The 24,439-nt window shown below is 38.5% G+C and overlaps 2 protein-coding genes across 2 annotated transcripts; both read left to right on the top strand.

The window, feature by feature from the left end:
* LOC140166938 (uncharacterized) lies at positions 1-8,460 on the top strand. Its single transcript, XM_072190422.1, has 8 exons — positions 1-1,531; positions 2,236-2,446; positions 2,887-3,023; positions 5,055-5,290; positions 5,713-5,913; positions 6,315-6,537; positions 7,661-7,809; positions 8,248-8,460. Exons 1-8 carry the CDS (start codon positions 1-3, stop codon positions 8,458-8,460), a joined length of 2,901 nt encoding a protein of 966 aa, XP_072046523.1.
* Positions 8,290-21,087, top strand: LOC140166478 (uncharacterized). Its single transcript, XM_072189956.1, has 8 exons — positions 8,290-8,439; positions 9,427-9,553; positions 11,388-11,606; positions 12,138-12,297; positions 12,670-12,849; positions 16,691-16,857; positions 19,520-19,786; positions 20,408-21,087. Exons 3-8 carry the CDS (start codon positions 11,573-11,575, stop codon positions 20,950-20,952), a joined length of 1,353 nt encoding a protein of 450 aa, XP_072046057.1. The 5' UTR covers positions 8,290-8,439; positions 9,427-9,553; positions 11,388-11,572; the 3' UTR covers positions 20,953-21,087.
* The last annotated feature ends 3,352 nt before the right edge of the window (positions 21,088-24,439 follow it).

The raw sequence follows: 24,439 nt of genomic DNA, 5'->3' as shown, positions 1-24,439 counted from the left end.
ATGACTGCAGAGGGTACAGTATCACTTGCTGATCAAACAACGGCTGAACTTAATACCGACGTCAGCACAATCACAGAAATTGTTACTGATTTTAAAACATCTGTTGTACCATTAGTAAATGTGGCAACCGCTAACCTGATGACTACAGAAGACTTGGTTACAACGTATGGTCAAACAACATCAGCATTTAATACCGATGTAGCCGCAGAAACGGAAATTGTAACTAATTTTGAAAGAACAGTTGAGCCAGCATCTGATGTTTTGTCAACTAACTTGGTGACTACAACATCTGAAAAAATAACTGAAGTATTGACAAAAACGCAAGTTGCAACTGACTTAAAAACAACAGCCACGCCAGCAACTGACATAGCGGCAACCATCTTGATTTCTATAGAGGCGACTACAGAGGTAACAAATGAAGTGCCAACCACAAAACCTGAAATAACTACGGCAGAATCAAGCACATTTATTGCGTCAACCAATCAAGTAACTACAGATTCCGAGACTAATACATTAGATCCAACAACACAAGCGGCAACAACGGTTGTTTCGGATTTGGCAACCACAAGTGGTCCACTGGCGGTAACAACATTCACTTCAGACTTGGCAACCACAAGTGATCCACAAGTTACATCTACAGTTGCTTCGGATTTGGCAACAACGAGTGCTCCACAAGCGGCAACAACAGTAGCTTCAGACTTGGCAACCACAAGTGATCCACAAGTTACATCTACAGTTGCTCCGGATTTGGCAACAACGAGTGCTCCACAAGCGGCAACAACAGTAGCTTCAGACTTGGCAACCACAAGTGCTCCACAAGTTACATCTACAGTTGCTCCGGATTTGGCAACAACGAGTGCTCCACAAGCCGCAACAACAGTAGCTTCAGACTTGGCAACCACAAGTGCTCCACAAGTTACATCTACAGTTGCTCCGGATTTGGCAACAACGAGTGCTCCACAAGCGGCAACAACAGTAGCTTCAGACTTGGCAACCACAAGTGATCCACAAGTTACATCTACAGTTGCTCCGGATTTGGCAACAACGAGTGCTCCACAAGCGGCAACAACAGTAGCTTCAGACTTGGCAACCACAAGTGCTCCACAAGTTACATCTACAGTTGCTCCGGATTTGGCAACAACGAGTGCTCCACAAGCCGCAACAACAGTAGCTTCAGACTTGGCAACCACAAGTGATCCGCAAGTTACATCTACAGTTGCTTCGGATTTGGCAACAACGAGTGTTCCACAAGCCGCAACATTATTTACTTCAGATTTGACAACCACAATCGTTTCAGATCCACCAATAACAACTGTAGTATCGACATCAAAGCTACCGACAACCACACTTATTCCAGTAGCACCACCAAAAGCAGTGATCGATGGGTCCAGTGAAATTCCTTTATGTGGAGCTTTGTATCTCTATGGATTGAACTCACGGAATAGCATTGAAGGCTCTTTGACATATCACTGGAATGTGTCATCGATTGGAGAGAGTACAGATCTTACAAATATTCTGAATGAAATCAATGGTGAGTATGCAACCTTTTTATATATTATTTTAAGGGCTCTGATATGAACGTTTGGACAGTATTTTTGCATGTGGACTTGAATTCTGAATACGAGGAATGTCCTTCTGATATCAAATAATTTTTATTTTTGAAATATCAGTTAATATTGACTATTGTTGATAATGATAACATTAATATTTGTATGTAATATGTATTACGAAATATAAATTTACCATTCATTCTTATTAATTACTTTGATAGTTATTATTCGAAGCAGTACAACCGTCGAGCCCAAGATTGTGTTTTGAATCTCATATCAAGTGTATCTTGTCGATATAAAAAGAGGAGTTATTATCAACAAAGATAGTTGATTTACTTAATTATCAGTCTGAAAGAGGTTACGGTTTCTGTAACCCACCATTACTGAGAGCACATCAGACATACCAAATTGCATTCTAACTATGAGGAATGTCATTCTGATTTCAAATAATTTTGATTATTTTTTTTAATTCGTGATAAATACAAACTTTATGCCAAATTATTAAAAATTGACATTTTTGACATAACACTCCGAGCCATATGTAGAACCGTGTAATAATGGGGCAACTAGGTGCTTATCAACTTAAAATAGAGGTCCAAGATGTTGTGCAGTTTCATAGTACAACCAAAAGTGTCTTCTCCCAATTTAAAACAAATTGTTTAAAGACGTGTTTTTCTTTATATAGATCGGAATAACGGCAACGGGCACCCAGTTGTTCGAACGGATGGGCATAACCTAGTAGAAACGGATGTGATTTATACCTTTGGGTTGACGGTGACCAATTCCGCTGGCCTTTCCGGAAGCACCACAAAAGACGTTGTGAGGACATCAGAAGCTACCTTTGAAGTTGCTACTCAAAGTCACGTGGATGTGGATAATGTTAGATTAGCAGATATGTAAGTTGATTTTCAATTGAAACACCGTGGGTGTTTAATCGGTATCCGCCCGCTATATCAAAGGTTCGTGGTGCGAATATGAAATAAGGTTAACTAGGGTTTGCATGTTGAATATAAAATAGGTTAGCTACAATGAAGACTACGGTTAGGGTAGCGATTAGGGTAAGGATTAGCGAACTTTATTTTATATTCGACATAGGAAACCTTATGTCCTACATAGCGAACCTTCGACGTAGCGAGCTGTGGGAAGCAAATGTCATTACCTATATTTTTGACTAAAAAGTATTAGGGGGTGGGAACTTATAAGTTGTGGACCTATAGTACGGTTTGTAGCTGTTTGTGCTTTTCATTTATTTACTTGTTTGTTGGGATTCTAGAATAAATATTGCATCTAACCTATGAAAGACAATGTATAAGATATGACATGTGTCCTCTTTCAGAATTAACCTGGCATCTATTGTGAAATTTTACTCGAAGTGCATGACTGCTGAAGAAGTGGTTTATTCATGGACATGCGATGCTGCGTCTATTCGAGGATCTTCTCGCATTCTACATATCCCCGCCTATACGTTACCAGGTAAAATATTACGATTGATTGCGGTCTTTTCAATTTGGAGAGTATTATTTATCATGATGCTTGGAACTCATTCAAACGTATCCTTTTACTTGGGATGACCAATGAACCATCAACTTGATTAGAACACCCCCATAGACATGCAGGGAGCTCAACTGTGCACTGCTTGAACAGACATTTCTAAATATTGATCTCATTCTTTTATTTTTCAATATTTTTCTGTAACAATTGGGGAAGTTAATGCCAATTATATTTTGTAACTATCTTGCATATTACAGCAACATAGCTTATTTCATTTTCCTGTAAGTGCGAGTCAAAATTGGTCCATCGCCACAGTGCGCTTAATTGCCACTGGCTGAGTTCAGCACTGCTCAAGAATGGCACAAAATATTCATGTCAATAATTTACGCAAGTAAAAAACGTGGCCTACTGAGCTGAAATTTGGCAGAGTTGCCAGTAATACCTCTATCATACCCTCTGTAAAAAGGTTAAAATATTGAACAAGTAGATCTCGAGTTACAAATTAAATCACCAGCTTCCCTTTGGAATTTCCATACTCCTTTCGAATCATGCTAAGAAGACACCTTTCTCAACATAAATGTGAAGTTTTGTGCTCATTTGATGTATTTTTCACCTGATTTCAACCCTAAACGTTTTCTTATATTTAGGCCCATACCATCTACAACTTGCTGCTGGCTATACCTTATTTAGAACTTTCAAAAGAAGTACCTCCATGGAAGTACCTGAATGTGCAACCATAACTGTTTCAAAATAGCCCGCGAAAGTCATGCAGGTAACTCCGAGGTCATGTATTGAATTGTTTTGAATGAGGAATACTACGGGAACCAGCACCTTTTGTTAGAAGTCACACATGAGCATGATGAGTGAAGTGGATAACCTCTATTGTTGTGAATGAGTCAATGACCTTCAATGACACTTAAGATTTAATTTGCATACACCTACTAATTGGTCATATTAAACCCAATAACATCGACATTTTTGGTTATGAAAGAAAAAGTTTACCTAGACTTGCAATTTTGATTTTGTGCCATATCGGCCATCTTGGATGATTTTTGGCAAATGTTCGCTAAATTCATGATTTCAATGCCTCCGTTTGAAAAAATAATTTATGCCATTGACTAGTAAAGTGCCATTTCATAAGAAACCCTTTGATACTTTCACAATATGCTTGTTTCATGTTTGCATATTATGTTAAAATAAAGAAATATATAAAGGTAAATATAATTATGCTTATGCCAATTTTGCTCCCAATTGATATTTTTGGACCTTGTCATTTTATTTCGTTCCAATGACCGGTCAGAATGGGAAACTTTGAAAATTCATAATTCGAAACGTTTTTGACCGATTTTGACCATTTAACCACCAAAATACTTCTATTGATGAGTTCTATCCAGAAAACAATCTTTTGTAGCAATAGGGGCAACATGAAATTTTGATGGTTATCCCTACTTTTACATATAGCAATAACGCTGGAATTTTTTTAATCGCTTAAAATTTATTCAATCATTAATTTCTTGATAATTCCGATTTCGGTTTTATACTGCAGCTACCAGAACGTCCATATACATTTTATCGCGAATAATTAAGTGTGCTTTTTTATTTTGATGCATTTATTATTAAATTTGACGAATAAACCAATTGAAATTTAAATTTTGCACAATGGAGATTACCAAATTAAACACTGAACCATACAACGCAATTAACTTCACCATATATAACGCGATCAGAACGGTACTCGAGTGCAATACCGCGGTAATCCGCTACATTGAAAAAGTACTTTATTGTCACATCTTGCAATTGCTTGTTTGAATTCGGGCAGGATCCGAATTTTGTGATAAATTGATACATTGCTTCGTTGTTGTATTTGTTTGTATGATTGATTGTTTGTTTGCTTGCTTGTTTGTTTGCTTGCTTGCTTGCTTGCTTGCTTGATTGATTGATTGATTGATTGATTGATTGATTGATTGATTGATTGATTGATTGATTGATTGATTGATTAATTGATTGATTCAGGTGACCAGCTGGTCGAATGTATAGTGACCGTTTCAGTGGCAAATGATACCTCACAGCAAAACTCGGCATCCGTTACTTTTACTACGGTCAAATCAGATCTAGTGGCGTCCATTCAAGGTGGTGACAAGCTTGATGTTGGTGTTGATAATGGTCAGGTGACTTTGGATGGCTCCAAGTCATATGATCCTGATACAGGAACACGTGACAACTTAGTGTACGCATGGAGTTGTAATCAGGTAAATGGTACATGTATTAGTTTTATCTCTTTTTATACAAGTGATGTTATAATTGTTGAAAATACATGATTGGTCATTTGGCCATACATGAGCTAGTGAGGTTATAATTAATCACGTCACATTACACGCTTTGGAACAATAAATCATCGTTGGAAATAGCAGATTACTTCTACTCAACTCTCCAAACTGAAATAAAAACGAAAGTCACTTTTTCATTTATCATGTGAACGACGAACAATATTATTTGACATGATTGTGTCGCTCACTTTGATCGCCAACAGCTTCCCGCGGTGGTAATAATTTTTTCGAAACCAAATTTTAAAAAAATATTGTTAACAATGCCTTGAAAATATGATTGAATTGCTGCATTGGGTTTGAAAGCATATTAACTCAACAAGCCCTACATATCCATCCTTCTATAGGTATCAAACAATGCACCATGTCAGTCTGGTGACAGTACACAGTTTCCTACTGCCAGATCGGCTTCATCAGCTATCCTGAATTTTGACGCCAATCTCATGACCGTAAACCAGTATTACAAGTTTACCTTAACTGTAACAAAGGATACAAGATCAGCTTCCACTGATGTTACTATTTTTGCAAAGCCGGGAGCAATACCTGAGGTATGTTTGCGAAACGCTTTTACACACAGTACAATGCCATTGCGTATCGATATCTTTTTCACCCAGGTATATAAATGGATAAATGAATACTGCCTTGTACAATAAAGGTAACACAGATTCGTTTGAGGTAGCAACGGCGAATCCACAGATATACACTGAGGAATAAGAAATAAATGGTCTTTCGGCTTTTGCCCGTTTATACGACATGGCCTTTTTCTATACCATTATAGACTCCAGTGAATAAAATGGATGATTTCAGTTCCTTATCAGTAGTTTTTTTAACAAATTAATTCAAACATTTTTTGTCAAATATTCAATCATAAGATAATTTTCTATACGCATGATGCTTAATTGTATGTAAATTCCTCTAATGTAATTAAATGTTACACACTTCTTTTTAGATTGTTCTCGAAGTTGTAGGATCCTCGACCAAAGTCTCGACATCACAAATCGTCAGTCTTAAAGCCACAATTTCGCATACATCATCAGTTTCTATTTTATGGTCGACAATATCTGCCAGTGGATATCGAACTCTTGATCTCACCAACAGCGACACTCTTCATATCCCCATACAGACTGCGTCAAGGGGTAGAAATTCTGTATCATTTCTAACAATTGAGAAAAGTATGTAATATTTCACCAATTTCATGTTCAAGTATAAAGATAGTCAACTCGTTGTCCCGAGTAGGCCTAATTGTTCAATTATATTTTGCTCAAAAAAAAGAGTAGTCTTGGCATCGCAATGTTTGTAACGTTCAGGTATATATAGTTTGATGCACTTGTTCATGTAAAACATGCATCTTTAATCCGTATTCAGGTTATTCCGTATTTCATGAATGAAGATGTTCATAAGGTCTGTTGATTAAACAGCTAATAAAAGTTCTTTGTCAAGACCAAAGAAAAAACTTACCTTTTTCTGCTGACAGTTTCGCCAGAAACCTCCTGGCTTTCTCAAAGCGATTGATGTTGTTATTGATCCATCTACTTGGAGAGGAGACAACAACACCATGAACAGAGACTGATGGGACATTCTTTCTAAACCACATCTTTGATCCTCTGCTCAAGGCCAACGTTGGAGACAGGAGTACTTCTGGTAAAACAATAACATCCGGCGGGGATTTCCGCTTCAAGCAGATGAACCAATAACAACATCAATCGCTTTGAGAAAGCCAGGAGGTTTCTGGCGAAACTGTCAGCAGAAAACGCAAGTTTTTCCTTTAGTCTTGACAAAGAACTTTTATTAGCTATTCCGTCTTTCGATAAAGATCTTGGTATAGGGAACGACCAAGTTTGCTACCTCGCCCACTGGGTTATACGAGTAGGCTACTGAGCTCCTGTAACTAATATGTCACCAACATCTGCACTCATTAATGGAATGATGTGGAACCGTAGTGGTCAGCGACAACCTGTAAAGTGTGCTGAGGCTTGTGGATCAACGTCTAGGCGTTGTGTCTGTGCGTAGGGCACTATAAATCACTACGCTTTTTTTCTTCTTCTTTTTTTTATTAAATAAAACTTGATTGATTAGACCTTTTTACTCAGCAAAACACATTCAGAGAATCTTATAGGCAAGTTTAGATGCTGGCGGACAAGTTGTCAACCACAGTAGCTGGTCCAATCTGAAACAAAGGGCAAGTTGATTAGAAATTATGTGTGAACCCTGGTAAAGTAACCAACAACTAGAATCAAAAATACTTGGATCTGAGAAATTCCATCTAAAGTTATGGACCTCTATTTCTCTTGGTAGATAATCTTGTTCGAGATGCTCGTTACCAATTTTTAGTAAAGGCTACCACAACATCTGGACAGGAAGGCTCAGCAACATTGACCTTAGATGTGTACAGAGGTGTAGAAAATTGCCAACTCGTCATCCCTAATTATACTGTCCTTGATGAGGTACGTAGAATTGTTTTTTCTGTTCCAAATAAATGGATGACAATAAAAGGAAAGAAAACAGTGATAATGTTGATGGCCTTCCCAAGGATTTATCGCCTACGTTCCACAATGTTCCCGATGAGCTTCTATTGGACTACCGTATTGGACTATTCCAGTTGAAATTTACACACCCCTGTGGAAGACACGACCATGATCTTCCACACAGAGATTGAAAATTTCAAATGAGCTTTCCTGGATGGGTGACTCCATTAGCAATTTACATCCACTAAGTTCGTGTCTTCCATTGGATTTGAACTACATGTAGATAACCCATTTCATGTTGGTGGGTATAACGTAATTTGAGAAAATTCTTCAACATTATATTATGTACAAACTATTTACAGTTATCAGAACAGAATATACTTACGTACACCATATACAACGTTCATCTTTCTCCAGGTAACATACCAAGTATCTGGTTGTACTACTCAAGATGGCGACGATGCTTATCCATTCCTGTACGAGGTATCTCTTATTATTGATGCTGCTTCTACAACAGAAGTGTTTATTGAGAAAACAACATCAGCAACTGGAAGCTTTACAGGGCAATCAACTTGGGATGGTGGCACAACCAATACGTTTATTCTTAAGGTATTAATATTAACAAGTTAACGCAGGACACATCAAAACTTTTTAGGCATAGATAACTTTTAAAATGTATTATTTAACGTAGAACATACATTGCAATGACCTTCAAAGATGTTTGAGGTTAAATAATTCAATTCATTATCCCCGTCTTACCAAACTGGGATTCTATCAACCTTAAAACAGGCTGTACTAAACTGCTCAAATAAGTACTCCAAATGTTTTTGGCTAATCGTAAGTACACCCCTGCACTTGCGCTCATTGTCGTTAGAAAAATGTGGTCGATAATTATAGTATGGGGCTAGAGATAAGAGTATTTTTAGGCATAATTTTATGCCAGAATGTTCGACTGCAGATCCGTCGGATAACGTTTTTTCAATGGGAAATATGAACTTTGCTGCTTGGATGATGTCACGATGAGGTTAGCATTTATTCCGTATTGAAAAGCGTGTTCCGACGGATCTGCACTCGACCGGCCTCATGCCTATATTGTACATATAGCTAGGATTTTCCGAAGACGAAGACTTTGCGAAGACGCACTTAAATTAGCGACATTACGTAAGGGATGTTTTTGGTATCATGCATTGGATCAAAGTATTCTAGAATACTTTGATTGGATAGAGGAGAACAGCATGTAGGAGCTGGGGTTTCTTAGTGGAAATAAAGGCACGGGGATGTGCGGCAGATTCGCATTTCAGCCATTAAGTTTAAACTCGGGTATTTTTTCAGGCATTTTTGGTATATTGTGAGTCAATTTCATGAAAACTTGATTTAAGAAAGGGCGTTTTTTTTAACTTTTCTCGATTGTTTGTTAGGAAAATTTGCGACAATTGTCTAAATTTTCTTATAATTTCGGGTCTGTCTTTCGTCAAATTTGGTTTAAAGTCGGGTAATTTTTCGTAGTTCCAGCCCACCCAAACCAGAGTTGAGGTTTCATAATATAGAAATCCAGAAAGGCCATGCACTTCTAATACATTTAACATTTACAAATAGGTTTGTAGTCAGTTTGACGACTGTACGGAAACATCCACTGATGTCATTGTTACTCCTAAAAGTACTGTAACTCCTGCAGAAGAGGAGGCTTTTATATCCAACCATGTTACTGCATTAGAGGCTGTGGGTAAGTAGACCTATGCGCTATTGTTCATTAACATTTTCCCGTTAACTCACATCAACACCTATAATGGAAGAGGCGTGAGAGGTAAGTGGCACAGGATTAGATTGTTAAATGACCCTCTAGCTGTACGTGCACAACTTTGTGGTTCGAACCCGCAACCTCTCGATGTGATCCAATGCCCGTATGTAGTAGATAAAGGGTGAAACAGACCATTATCAGAAATAATGGGCGTGTTGTTCATGACTGGTGAGATGTTAGTTGGTTTGAGGTTGAGACCCCGATAGGGGTCGAAACCTCAAACCAACTAACATTGAGCCAGTCATGAACAACACACCCATTATTTCTGGTAATGGTCTGTTTTGAACCGTTTATCTTACATATACGGCGAGCAAAATTTAATTGTTTGCATCAAAATATGTATATATAATTGTTTAAAAATAAGTTTAATGCCAAACTGTACTTTCTTGAATTAAAAACACTAACACCTCAGACGCCAGCATTATCAAATCAATAATAGTTATTGATCTCAATTTACATTTGTATTTGAAGTGGTTTGGTAGGTTATTAATCCGCTGGAGTGTATTCACCCCGTGACCGTTGTTATTCAAATGATTAGTTAATAATGCAAAAAGTTGTCAACGTTTGTTCTAGGGTTTCAACACCATGAAATTTATATTTTAGAAAAATGTGAGTAACCAGATTTTTGAAACACCTAATAACGTGTGTCCAATGGTGCTCCCCATTATGGGTAGGTCACAGTAAGGTTTTGCACTCCCAGCCTCTTGACTTGTAATGAGTACCGCAGGTTAGTTGCGAAGCTCCCCTGGTCGGGTAGTATCCCGGGGGTTCTTGCCTAGTAGCTAATTAGCATGGACCGTTGAGCGTTTTTGGGTTGGGCAAGGATAAAGACAGATTTCCTTCTAGAAACTAATGGCAAGTTTATATACATGTACTGAGTATACATTCAACGAAACGGTTACTTTTCATTTATGAGTATTACCTCGTTATGCTAATTAAATTTAATTTGCATAAATTTAACTATCTTTATTAATTGAGCACCAGTGGTGATCTATAAAACAGTATTGTTAATGTTATACGGACTGCAGTAGCCCTCTATAATTTTCTCTTGCCATGTAAAATTTGCATTTAAATTGAGCTGTAAATGCATTTGTTTTCTAAGTCTACCTGAGACTAGTAACGAACTCAGATTCTACATGTATGTTGTGATCCTTTCCATAGTGTTTCTAGAATGTCCATGGTATTCCTTTTGTTTAGCTCGCAGCCCGAGACCGTTATCTTGAGCTATTGTGTTGATAATGGTCTCTGGGCAGCTAGCCACCTCCATTACCCTAGGTAATGGTGTGGGCAGCGAACCTTAAACAAAAGAAATACAATGGATAATCTGTGAATAGAAAAGGGCTAGACGTATATACGTGCATATTCAACTGTTCAATACAACAGCGAGAATATTCCCGTGTCCTCATTCGAACGTCAGATTTCACTTGCATGTTCATCAATCTGATACGCGGAGATGATTATGAAATTATTTGTAAACCAATATAAGTGAGGACATTATTCTATACTACATGGTACAATGTGACGACAGTAAAAAATGTGAGGATGTCCTCGCATTTCTATGGTGTCAAGGTCATTACGCTTTCTTGCCTTGCGGGGCTTTTTATATGGGAGCTCACTTGGAGTGTTTAGTCGTCGTATTATGGAGTCTCCGGACTCGGGCCTGCCGGCCCTGCGGCCTTGATGTTGTTTAGTTGGTACTGGGTCCCCAAATAAAACTTTGTCAGCAAATAAAAAAAATAATCATTTTGTTTAAATACAGGTGACTTTATCAGAGCTCTTCGCAACTTTAATCTATTGCAAAGTATAAGAGGCCCACAAGGACGTAAACGCCGGGCAACGTCGTCAGACATTGCTACTACTCAGTTAGATTTGATAATACTTATCGTAGACAACGTCAGGCTAGACGACAATAATGTTCATAACCTTGTTCAACAACTTGGATATATGGATGTTGCACATTTGGAAACGTCTCAGAAAGGTATGATATAGGTAGAGTACTAATTGCTACAGCATGTAATTTCGCGAATCCGGCAACAGCACTTGTAGCATTTACCATATAAATAAAACTACCGTATGTTAAATAATGGCCTTGTTGATTAAATTCGTTTCTTTTTCAACAAATTGTGTACAACAGACTAGACTTAGCTGTACAGTGTATTGAAAAAAGTAACACAAAAAAGGAACCCAGCATATTACCATTCTATAAGCACAGTGTACGCTTTCCACGTACTGGATCACCGTGGTTTTGCACTCTTTTTGTGTGTGCATTAAAACATAACGCGCCTATCTTCGAGCTTTTCTATAGAGCCAGTTTAATTTACAATATTGGTACAGTATTACTTTGACATTTGGATGGATGTAAGTTCCTGTGAAGTATAGAGAGAAGTATATAAGAAGGAGAGAAAAGGATAGCGATTATTTATTGTTATTATGTATTAATTTTCCATGCATATGCGCTATGCTCATTTAAGTTATCTACATCTATATGCTTTCCTTATATATATTTCAGATAGCTTCGCTGATGCTGTAGCTACTATTCTTCAAGTGTACATAGACGACACTTTGGTGACTATTACAAAGGATAATATTGAAACATTTGTAACAATAATAAAAGAGTTGCGAGGAGGATTGAGCATAGTTAACAACGCAGAACAAATGAACAAAATAAGGTACCATATGACCATGATCATTTTTACACAACATGCAAAAAGGATAAAAAGATATTAAGGGGGAAATTAAACTGTAAAAGGTGTCGTGGTCAAATCAATCTTTTAAGGATTGTTTGTCCTGCGGTCAGTCCACAGTACCCTCTGAATCATTCGGCAGCACACATCTCTAAGGTATTCCCTGTCTAAGCTTCTGTTGATTTTCGAAGACTCGGATCCATGTGGCTACTGCGAAGGTTGTGTCTCTCAGAAGGCGGAATTTGAATGATGGCAAGATTCTGCTTTCGCAGATCTTGGACATTAATTTGGTAAGCATTCAAAATAGTAACCACTTCTGCCCACCATATTATTATTTATTATTTGCATTCTATACAGCACAATTGAGACATCTTTATTAGGAGCAATGGTAGAGGCTGCCTACGTTGGCGGAGAAATCGAAACTTCAACTGCTGATGGTTTGTACAAGATACAGAAAAATGTACCGTGCAATTCGGTACAAGGGGCCACATCATCCCCGGCACCTGTCATTGATTTCGGAACTGACATATGTAATGAGTAAGTTGTTGCTGATTGAATTGCTGCATGTTGTACGTGTTTTTGTTGTTGTCATCCTTTTTTGTTGTACTGATGATGATGATTATGTTGACGATGATGATGTGGAGGAGGAGGGGGAGGAGAAGGAAGAGGAAGAGGACGATGATGATGACGATAACGATGATGATGACGAGGATGGTGTTGATGATAATTAAGATTAAGATGACGATGAGGATGAGGAGGTGAAGGCGGAAGAAGAGGATGAGGAGGACGATGGCGATGACGATGTTGTTGTTGATGATGATGATGATGATGATGATGATGATGATGGTGATGATGGTGATGATGACAACGACGACGACGACGATGAAGATGGAGATGATGATGATGACGATGACGATGACGATGATGATGATGATGATGATGATGATGATGATGATGATGATGATGATGATGATGACAACGACGACGACGACGACGATGATGAAGATGGAGATGATGATGATGATGATGATGATGATGATGATGATGATGATGATGATGATGATGATGATGAATAAGCAAGAGAAGGATGAGGATAATACTCGTAATATAATATTTTATGATGATATCCTAATATTACTTCTAATAGGTCTGTCACACTACGACGGACTGGATCAACGTACATCACCGAATACAAAAATATTTTATTCGGTGGAAAAATCACCAGTCCGGCAGAAGATTCGGTGGGATTTTGGGTCCGATTCCCGTTCGTCTCTCTATGCGTTGTGGCCGCTAATAATCCTGCAGGCGTCTTATATCCGATCGTTCAACGTCCGACAAATGACCGGATTTGGGGGTCCGATTCCCGTTTGTTTCTCTATGCGTTGTGGCCGCTAATAATCCTGCAGGCGTCTTATATTCGATCGTTCAACGTCCGACAAATGACCGGATTTGGAGGTCAACGTCCGACAAATGTCCGGATTTGGGGGTCCGATTCCCGTTCGTCTCTCTATGCGTTGTGGCCGCTAATAATCCTGCAGGCGTTTTATATTCAATCGTTCAACGTCCGACAAATGACCGGCGAATCCGTCGCATGTGGCACCAACAGGGACGTCCACCCTATCAGAAAAGTGGGGAGGAGAGGGTGTTTGAGAGGGTTTTTGACCCCTTAGAGGCAGTGACGTAGCAAGCACTTTTTCAGAGGGTGAACAAAGTGGGGAAAGACAACTTTTAAGGGGGTAAATTTTGACGAAAACGGTCAAATATTGGCTAATAAGTACAAAAGGGCTACAAATCTGATATATCAGGGCAACCAGCGTCCGGGGGCAATAGAGGTGAGAAACCTTTGGACAATGAAGGCCCAATTGAAGCCATTTGTCATTTTTGGGATCAATTTTAGCACTATTATTGGGTACTATTTTAGTTTGAAACAGCCGCAAATTGGTGAAACGAAAGCCTAATTGAAGCCATTGAAAAGTTTTCACCATTATTGTATAATATAAACAATTGTTTAAAAAATAACACGTGGATGTCCATAGGAGAAGCAAAAAGGAAGACTTGTCCATTTTTTTAAATGAAGGTCCAATTGAAGCCATTTGCATGGGGACTGTAGGGCCTATTTACATTATTAGGCCTAGGCCTATTGTGTATAAATTTAGTTTTAAAAATGGAAAATTTGGAAAATTGTTTTTGGTGCATCATTTTTACACTATTTGCCTTAAACAAAAAACAAAGAAGGCCCGATTTGAATTTGCAAAATTTAAAATGTTACACTGATCCACTGACACTTAGATATAAGACTTCAGATTCGTAATTTCAGGTAAAGCATGCATGGATTGCTATGTTAAAGTCAGGAATAGACCTATAAGCCCGTCTTAAATACTGACTTTGGTAACAAAATATCACGGGCCCTGCATATGGACTGGCCGGGAGTAATTTTCACAGGCTTTTGGGCCAAGGAACCACATTTAAGCACTGTCTATAATAATCACAGGCCTATACTTAGGCTTACTAGTACAACTATCCTGGGCCTACTCAATAACGTATACAATTTAATCTTTTCCATATTTTCTCTTCTTTTTTCTTTCTTGTCAATCACTAAAACTCTACCCTTCAGAAAGTGTCCCTCCCTCAATACTACTTACATGCATAGGCCTACTACTAAATTACGTGCAATTTAACTTTTTCCCTTCTCTTCTCTCTTCAATTTTTCTCACTTTCTTTTCTTTTTTCTCTCCTTTCCCCCTTTTTCTACTTGTCAGTCACTAAAGTACTGGGGAAATATGATATTGCGTCACACACCCTTCAGAAAGCCCCCCCCCCCCCCATGATCGATGCACATGTTCGCCATAGGCCTATACATCCGGCACAAGCGCCTGCGAAACCTTGCAAACACCTGCGGTATATAAACCGGGTATATAAACGAAAGAATAACGAACAAACCCAGGGTATATATACAGAACAGTACGAACACACATCGGACAACTTCCGAACATGTGTATTCGAGCACACTCCGTTTCAAGTTTTGTGCATGCACAAAACTTGAAACGTATTGTCGACGGACTAAACAAACATCACCTAACACGAAACGCATTTGGCGGATAATAACAGGACATATGAAGAACATAAAACGAACATTGACGAACACTAACGGATTTCCTAAAATACCATCCGTTTCTTATACGGAAGACCGATCCGGTGTAGTGTGACACTAAGACGGTCTGGCCCAGCAAACACAAAACGTTTTCGACATCATTCGCAAAAGGTTATAAAACGTTGTCAGAAAACGTTTAAATGTCGGGTTATATAAAGAGTATATTAAGGGTATAAAACGTTTTCATAACATTAAAAATCATTTTTTGATAATCTACTGCTCATCAAACAAAAAATGTTTTAGAGAAAACGTTTAAATGTCGGGTTATATAAAGGGTATAAAACGTTTTAATAACATTCCAAAAACATTTTTGAAAACTTGATACAAAACATTTTAAACAGAATGTTATTTTGGGGTTGAAAAAATATTTTGCGAAAAATGTTTGCCGAAATATTTGCAATAACGTTTTAAAAACGTTTTCATGACCTTTATATAACCCGACATTTAAATGTTATTAAAACGTTTTGAAAAAACATTTTAAGAACATTTCTGTGTTTGCTGAGTGCAAATATTTTAACATAATGTTATTTAAGTGTTGACAAAATATTTGGCAAAAAATGTTTGCAAAAATAGTTTACAATAACATTTTTGAAAACATTTTAAAAATATTGTTGTAGTGTGTTTTCATACAAAAGGTTTATATAACCCGACATTTTAATGTTATTAAAACGTTTTTATGTAAACCAAAAGCCAACATATAACTTATTAAAAACGTTTTTAAAATGTTTTTGTGTTTGCTGGGTGGGTTAACGTAGGCCTACATCACCGGATACAAAAATATGCTATCCGGTGGTGAAGGCCTCATAGGAACGTATTTGCAACGAACACGGGCCGAGTGCAACGAACAAAGAACGAACATGAACGAAAGGAGAGCGAACAAACTCCGGCAATATGCAGCACCATACGAACACACATCGGATAAGTACCGAACATGTGTATTCGGTACACTCCGTTTCAAGTTTTGTGCATGCACAAACTTGCCGACGGACTTAACGAACATCACCTAACACGAAACGCATTTGGCGGATGATAGCAGGACATAAAAAGAACATAAAACGATCAATTGACGAACAACAACGGATTTACTAAAATGCCATCCGTTTCTTGTCCGGAAGACCTATTCGGTGTAGTGTGACAGACCTATAAGGTTTTTTCTCAGTTTTATAAGTATAAAAACATGGAACTTTCACTCTACCAAATGCTATGCATATTATTTGTCCTTTGCAGTTACGGGCCAATATGGAGCTCTAGTTCAGATACTGATTCACACTTCGGTGTGGGTATTGCTACTATTTACTACGAAGATGGAGTGGATTTCCAAAGTCAACTTATTGAAGATCAAAATTCGTTGGCATCAAGAATTTTATTGGTTACGATAGCAAATCCTGACACAGGTATTAGGCCTACACAAAATGTCACTCTATGCTGTCGCCTTTTGGCACAAGTGTACACAAATAACATACTCATGCACCCCACCCCACACTGACACCCCCCTACACACCAAGCCTAGTACGTAATAATGTAATTACAATAATCGCTAACGTAATCTTTCCATGTGACGGATGTCGACGATCTTTTACTCCACATGTGTTTTGATACTATCCTACTTTGCCTACGGGCTTTGGGGATATACGGTATATCAATTAGCGTCTTTTTATCTGCGCAAAATAGTGTTGTATAGGCCTACATGTCATATTTTGCTGCCTACAGGGCGGCGCCACAGGGGGGGCAGGGGGGGGGCAATTGCCCCCCTAGGGACCGTTCATAAATAGTTTGGTGGGGGGGCTGGGCACTTGGAAATTTTTGGAGTCAAACTTTTTTGACCCCCCCTCCAGAGAACCTAAAACTTTTTTGACCCCCCTCTTTCGACATACAAAACTTTTTTTACCCCCCCCCCCCTTTCCAAGAGGTTAAAAAACAGTCTGGGGAGGGGGCCTACTCCATTTGTGCAAATTATAGGCCTACACGTTTGTTCATACATTTATTTATAATAGCCTGTTTCCTAAAAACATGAAAAGTGAAGGTGTTTTTTACATGCTGTGACTTGTATGAAGTTTAATTTCAATTTATGCATTCTAATTTTTATAACCAATAATTCTTATAACCAATAATTAAATAAATAAAAGTTACACAAGAAAGGGAAATTGACAATGGCGTAGCTAGGGCTTGTGGCGCACAGGGCTAAGGATAGGTGTCGATCATGATTCTTGAAATAATTATTGTGCGCGGAGCATATAATTTATAATAAAGTTGAATATCGGTCTTAAATTGATCTTTCAAATGACTTTGTCCTGATATGCGCGCGAAGCGCGCGAAAATTTTGACTTTCATCGCTTAGAGGGGCGCAGAATCGATGCTAAATTGGCAAATTCAGCGCCCCCTAAGAGTGGCTCCCAGGGCACATGCCCACACCTGCCCCGCCCCGTCTCAATAGTATGCCACTGAAAATTGAGAGCAACATCCGGGCACATACTCAAGATTTTTAATACGTAAGACTTGTTTATCAGGGGCGTAGCCAGCTTTCTTGGTCAGGGGGCAAAATATAAATTTCGTGGCAAAGACAAAAAAAAATGATTGCATCATTTTGACCCGGTATTATCAGTGGGATACATACATATACCCTTTTTTGTAGCGACTGTAGAATACATGTAAAGTCTTTGATATTCCAAAAAGGCTTTTATGGGATATCGGTAATGAGCAAAAAATGTATTTTACACTATTTTTTGCCATAATCGGGGTAAAAAGAGGCTTTATTGGTACATATGCGCTTGTATGCTCTTGTTCTTTTGGTATTTTCTTGTTTAAAACTTTTTGACCCCCCTCCTTTAGTAACCAAAACGTTTTGGTCCCCCCTTTGTGCAACTCAAAACGTTTTGTGTCCCCCACACTTTGCCCAGTCCCCCCACCAAAGTATTTATGAACGGTCCCCTATGATTTGGAAAAAAAAGAGGTAAAAGGAAGTAAAAAGTGAAAGAGAAGAAGGAGAGAAAAAAAGGGAGGGGAGAGAAAGAGAGCAATGGGCAAATGGACATTTTCTGACTGAAAAAGCATAAAAAACTTTTTTTTTCGCTCGCTACGCTCGCAAAGTGGGCCTTTTCGGCTTTTAGTGATGGAGGGTCAGGGAGGGGCGACTATACCGCTCGCCTACGCTCCTGATTAAAATATTTCCAACTTCCAGACACCCCTCATTCATATCATTTTATCGTGCCTATATTAATATAAAAAAAACCGGCATATCATATTACAATGCAACTTAACATAGGCCTATACCGCGTTGCAACCATAAAGGCGTAGATCGCGGGGTCTGGGTTTTGGTGCCGGGTATAAATCCACCCAATATTTTGATAGGGTAGATGGTCCATACAATCATTCCCCAATGCTGACGCCTGTATGTGGGTTTCTGACCAAAGTAACCTCATATTTGGCCATTTTAGCCTACAAAGTGTCAACTTTTGCGCGCTTCGCGCGACTTTATTTAACTTTTCCACCATTACAAAGTTTAGCTTCAATATCGCAAATTTTCGCGCACTTCATGCACATTTGTACCATGAACTTATTCTGTTGCCAAAAGGCGCTAGATTTACTACGTAATTGAGTAGGTCCATGCCTAAAACCAGCGGGCCGAAAGTCGGGCCCATGAATGAAATCCATAAAAATATGCGGTTGGAGAATAAATAAATAACCCAAAAAAGGGTGAAAATGGTGCATCAAATGGCTTCATTTGTGCTTTCATTTTGAAAATTTTCCAAATTCTGAGGGGGGCACATCCCCCCTCAGACACCCCCCTGCGTCGCGCAAGCGCGACGGGCAGCGCTGTCGCGCCGCATAACAAATTTCAAAAATTGTTTTGCCCCCCCTATCAAAATACCCTGGCGCCGCCCCTGGCTGCCTATATAAGTGTCAGGGATAAGTGTATATCAAACTCTGGCTTTGGCATATTATGAAGCAACATTTTGTAAAGTATACTTTCAAAATGCCGTCAGTATTTTTCTAATTCTTCATTATTGGGCACAGGAATGTCATCTAAAACGTGATCCATCTTTTTTCTAATCACAGGTTCGGAACTTTCAATACAAAGTTTATCCGATCCAATCAGCGTTACGATACCAATCACTCAACAAAGTGTTACCTACGAATGCAAATTTTGGGATAAAACACGTGAGGAATGGAGTACAGATGGTGTACAGTCCAATACAGACACTCAGGGTGTTGTAACGTGCCAAACCACGCATCTATCAATCTTTGCTGTGTTTACTGGTGATGATCCCCTCCCAACAACTACGATGGCTCCTTGGACTGGGACTGCAGCTCTTGTCACTGCAAGTAAGTTTCCAATGAAGTAGGGCCTCGTAATTTAACATCAGTAGGCATATGATTTTAGGCCTGAGATAAGTGAGATGGTATTATCCGTTCACTTTTACCCCACCTACTTACCAGGCCATGCATATCATGGCTCCAAAATCACCATCCCTACACAACATTGCGCTTTCACACCCACACCCACCCACACACACACCCCACCCCACCCCCCTACACTCCCCAAAACAAACAAACAAACAATGCAAATCAAATTCCGTTCTTATTTCTTAAAGTGGTTGTGTATACAATTTCTAACGTAGATTTTCCTTGCTCCGGGTCTCCCAGGAAATAAGATTGTGCAAATCAAGACTTTATACGAGATACATATGCCCTATACATATAACTGCTTCACGCGCAGCGAACTCTTTTTCAAAAAGGCCTACACCCCTGCAACCTACACTACCCGCACACCCTACCCACACACGCACTATATTTGCACAATCTTTTGAAAACACACCATTTTGAGCACTGCTCAAATGTTTCTACCCCTTGCGATTATGTGTAGGCCTAAGTAACGAATCAACTTTTATTATTTTTAATGTTTGTGCTAAGCCAAGATTTGCTCACTTTTTTTCTATTTTTCAGGAGCTTCAAGTCTATTCCAAGGAAAATTTACACGGACCGAACTTATAATTTTCATCTTAGGTCTAGCGCTTTTCAGCTTACTACTTTTAGTCTTCCTAATAGTTGCGTGTATATTAATCGTCAAACTAGCGAAACGACACCAACATCGCAACCGTCCGCAGAGTCTCCGCCGCGATGGACATGGTGCGGAGACCGGATCTGCACTGGGATCGCACTCCAGTTGGTTGTCTGGAAGCAATAGAGTTACGCCCTTTTCAGATGATGATGAAATACAGAACCAAAGACATTCAAGAACTGCACGTAGATCGCATTCAAGTTGGTTCTCTAGAAGCAATAGTAGAGTTACGCCCTTTTCAGACGATGATGAAATACGGAACCAAAGACATTCAAGAGCTAGCACTGCGACCACTACATGTAGTGTTGCTGCAGACCTGCCAAGGATGGGACTTCATCCAGGACAGCATCCACCAGGTCATCAAAGTCCGAGTAGAAGAAGACCACCGCATTACTCTATGCAAAAGGCACGCCCAATTTGGATGCCTTAAAAGGTGCTATGAACCTAGGAATTATGGAAACTTTGGGCCTCATGCATTACTGCTAAATTGTTGGTCTGGATAGAAGTATTATATACTTTTTTAGTTTGTTATGTTGTCCAAATTCGTGTTTTTATGATTTTCCAAAACTGAACATTTTTACATAATTTTATATATGACCCCCAATCAGATTTTGTATATTCTATGTATATTTTGCATACTTTATGCCAACAGTTTATAGCAGTCATGAGGCCTAAAAGTTGCAGTAATCCCAAGGTAGGCCTATACCTTATGTGAAATCAGTGGTTCCTAAACTCGTGTGCATGGGGTAACAAAACATCCAATAGTTAACCTGAATATATTTTTTTATGTAAATCATATATTGATACCCGTGAAATTATTTGTGACGATGTCCATGCTTTTACTGCCATTTATGTTGCCTCCAGCCATTGTGATGATGAAGCAGTATATCAATGGTGCCGTCTTTGTATTTTGTTATAATGCCAACGCGTGCGGAAACCGCACACACGTTAAATAACAGGTTTGCCAGGTGAAAGTAGAAAGCATCGCAGTCTCCAAGGCACCTGCTACCTCAAAGCCTGGTTTAGACAGGAGACAGTTTTTAAAGTGACGAATGACACAGGAATCGTTGCAAAATCGTGTAAATCATGTATTCAGAGGCAGACCCGTACGCAAATGGGTGTGCGTGTGGTGAGCACCACTCCCACCCCCTCCAAATGCAAATATTAAAAAAAAGTCCAAAGGCTCAAAAATCCAATTTGCGAGCGTAGCGAGCAAAATCAATCAGGTTTCTTTATTGTGTTGTTGGTTTTTTTGGTCAAAAGAGGTCCACATTAATGGGAAGAAGGTTCCTTTAAATCGCCCACCCCCAGGAAAAAGGTCCACATTTTCAAAATCCGCACCCCAAAAAATAACTTGCGTGCGAGTCTGTTCAGAGGCACAGCTGATGGGGACATTATACAAAAATATGTCCCTTAAAAGTGCTACAAAAGCGTAGAATACGCGCAGGAAGGTATACCTGTCCTAATACTCTTATAGTAAAAATTACTCAATAATGAGTAAAAAGGGAAAAGAGCATCAATATGAGTCAAACGGAACTCAATATTGATTAATTTTTACTCAATTTGAGTTCAATTTATCAACATTGACATGATTGAGTTTTATTCACTCATTTTTTTGGTCTGTTCCCATTTTACTCAACATTGAGTAATTTTGTATTTCCAGTACATAAATTATATTTTACCAATTGTACACTATATATTTTTTTCATTATTTTGTAGACATTTTGTGAATAATACTATGTAGATATCTATAAAATTATCTAAAAATATTTACGTGTTATTTACGGTTATTGACTATCGTATATATACTGTGGGCCAGAAAGTATCCGAACACTTGAAAAAAAAATCGTAGTAAAACTAAACCATATTTATATAACTTTAGAAACAAGCAAAGTTGCAAGCATTTGAATGGATGAAGGTCCAATTTTGAAAGTGACACTTTGGCCTATACAAGAAAAGAGTCCAACAAGAGCAACAAAGAGACGTCGTAGACAACACATTTTCTTCAGTCAAGCTTTATTTGAAGATTTTCTTTCACTTTGGCTTCTTTGTACTAACACCTTTTATTTTATTATTGATGAGATTCATTTATTCACTTTTATTTTATTTTTTTGTTCTTTTGTTTCAGTTTTCTTTAGTTCCTTTGGTTCCGTTCTTTTGCTTCCATCAATATTTTGTGTGACCACCGTTATTGTCTATAGCCTACAATTACTGTGCAAAGTCGTCGAATGCTCTCGATTATAATCTTTCCTCCTCGTAGGCCTATGGGCCAAATTAGTCATGTCACTTTTAAAATTGGACCTTCTTCCATCAAACACATGCACTTGTAACTTTGTGTATTATAGAGGTCGCATTGGATTCAATACAGTGTCATTATATGTGCAAGATGAGATAGTGCATATTATAAAATATATTTAGAATTGTGATTTTTAGAATTGTGTTCGGATACTTTCTGTGCGCAGTATAAAATGTTTACAATGCCCTCATAATAGGCCTACTGATGGTATAAAATAATGTAAATAGTGAGTATTGTGAATTTTGTTCATTTTGAACAATTACTTGGAATTACATGGTCCAAGTACATGGTCCAAAGTTTATTTTAAGATGTGGAGGCATTTCAGATTTGACCCCTAGTGACCTCTAGAGGTCACAAAATGTTACACAGGGGTAAAAATGAGAAAATGCTCCAAACTTGTCGACAGATACACCAAATTATTCGTCTGATTGCAAGGATTTCAAAAATGTATAGTTTGTGCTATCTACGAACTATCATTACATAAAGAGTTACTCTACAAAAACCTCATATTTGGGTAAATGGCATATTTTGGTTGTACAGGGGTGAAAATTTCAACTTGCTCCGATTTTGACAACAATAGTGGCAAATTGTCTGTTTAGCTGACATGAACCATAAAAAGAATAGTTTTGCATATATCTACTGTGTAAACCTACTGAGATACCGGTAGAGGTTTATAATCTCAAATGCCATTGGCTGGCCATATGGCCCTGTTGATGGTTGACTTCCATTGCAAATATATACAAAGAGTACATTTTAGATTGTAAGTCATATGCTGATTCTTGATTCTCAAGACAAACACTTTGCCACCAATTTGGGCAAAATCGGAGCAAGTTGAAATTGTTACCCCTGTACATGCAACCAAAATGTGCCATTTTAACCCCAAAATGAGTATTTTGTAGAATAACTCTGTAACGATAGGTCGTAGATAGCACAAACTATACATTTTCTATACACATACCCCTGTGTGACCTTTCCAAGATGTCTCCACATCTTAAAATACACTTTAGACCATGTAGGCCTACTTCATGTACGGAAACTCCCATGCTTTTATCACAAAGTGTACAATTTTGAAGCTAAACTGATGAAATATGGTACAAAAGTGGAATAAATGTGCGTGAAGTGCGCGAAAATTTGCACTTTGGGGGCTAAAATGGGCAAATATGAGGTTAATTTGGTCAGAAACCCATATTTAGGCGTCAACATTGGGGGGGGGGGGGATGGGATGATTGTATTGACCATCCCCTGGCAAAATATTGGGGATTTACCCTCACCCATCCCCCCGGATCTACGCCTATGCCTATCATTGATTCAGAAAGGGGTATAGCCTATTAGAAATAGAGTTTGCCTTCTTTCTTTCCTTTTTCCCCTTCTCTTTTTACCCCCCTAATTGATACGGTACCGTACTCTGAAAAGCCCTGCCGACCAAATTATTTAATTATTTGAACTTTTTTTACCCAGGGTAGCTTCTTCAATATCAAACACTGATTTCCAAAGAGGCATTTAATGATTTACATTTTGAACAAGAAACATCGGCCTATTTTTTTTTTTTTTAACTCAAAAAGTTTTTTAAAAAGGGGCGTGGCGGGGCAAAAAGTTTACGATAGGGTTGAGCGCGGTACGA

This window comes from Amphiura filiformis, chromosome 12 (genome assembly GCF_039555335.1).
Source record: "Amphiura filiformis chromosome 12, Afil_fr2py, whole genome shotgun sequence".
NCBI lineage: Eukaryota > Metazoa > Echinodermata > Ophiuroidea > Amphilepidida > Amphiuridae > Amphiura > Amphiura filiformis.
The sequence above is the reverse complement of the archived record's forward strand: the minus strand, read 5'-3'. Positions and strand labels throughout refer to the sequence as shown.

Bases quoted from the DNA above. Each gene is read 5' to 3' on its own strand.
- LOC140166938 (XM_072190422.1), top strand. From the start codon at position 1: ATGACTGCAGAGGGTACAGTATCACTTGCTGATCAAACAACGGCTGAA. The intron at 1,532-2,235 runs GTGAGTATGCAA...TTCTTTATATAG, and splicing joins TATTCTGAATGAAATCAATG to ATCGGAATAACGGCAACGGG. The intron at 2,447-2,886 runs GTAAGTTGATTT...GTCCTCTTTCAG, and splicing joins AATGTTAGATTAGCAGATAT to AATTAACCTGGCATCTATTG.
- LOC140166478 (XM_072189956.1), top strand. From the start codon at position 11,573: ATGGATGTTGCACATTTGGAAACGTCTCAGAAAG. The intron at 12,850-16,690 runs GTAAGTTGTTGC...TGTCCTTTGCAG, and splicing joins GGAACTGACATATGTAATGA to TTACGGGCCAATATGGAGCT. The intron at 16,858-19,519 runs GTATTAGGCCTA...TTCTAATCACAG, and splicing joins GATAGCAAATCCTGACACAG to GTTCGGAACTTTCAATACAA.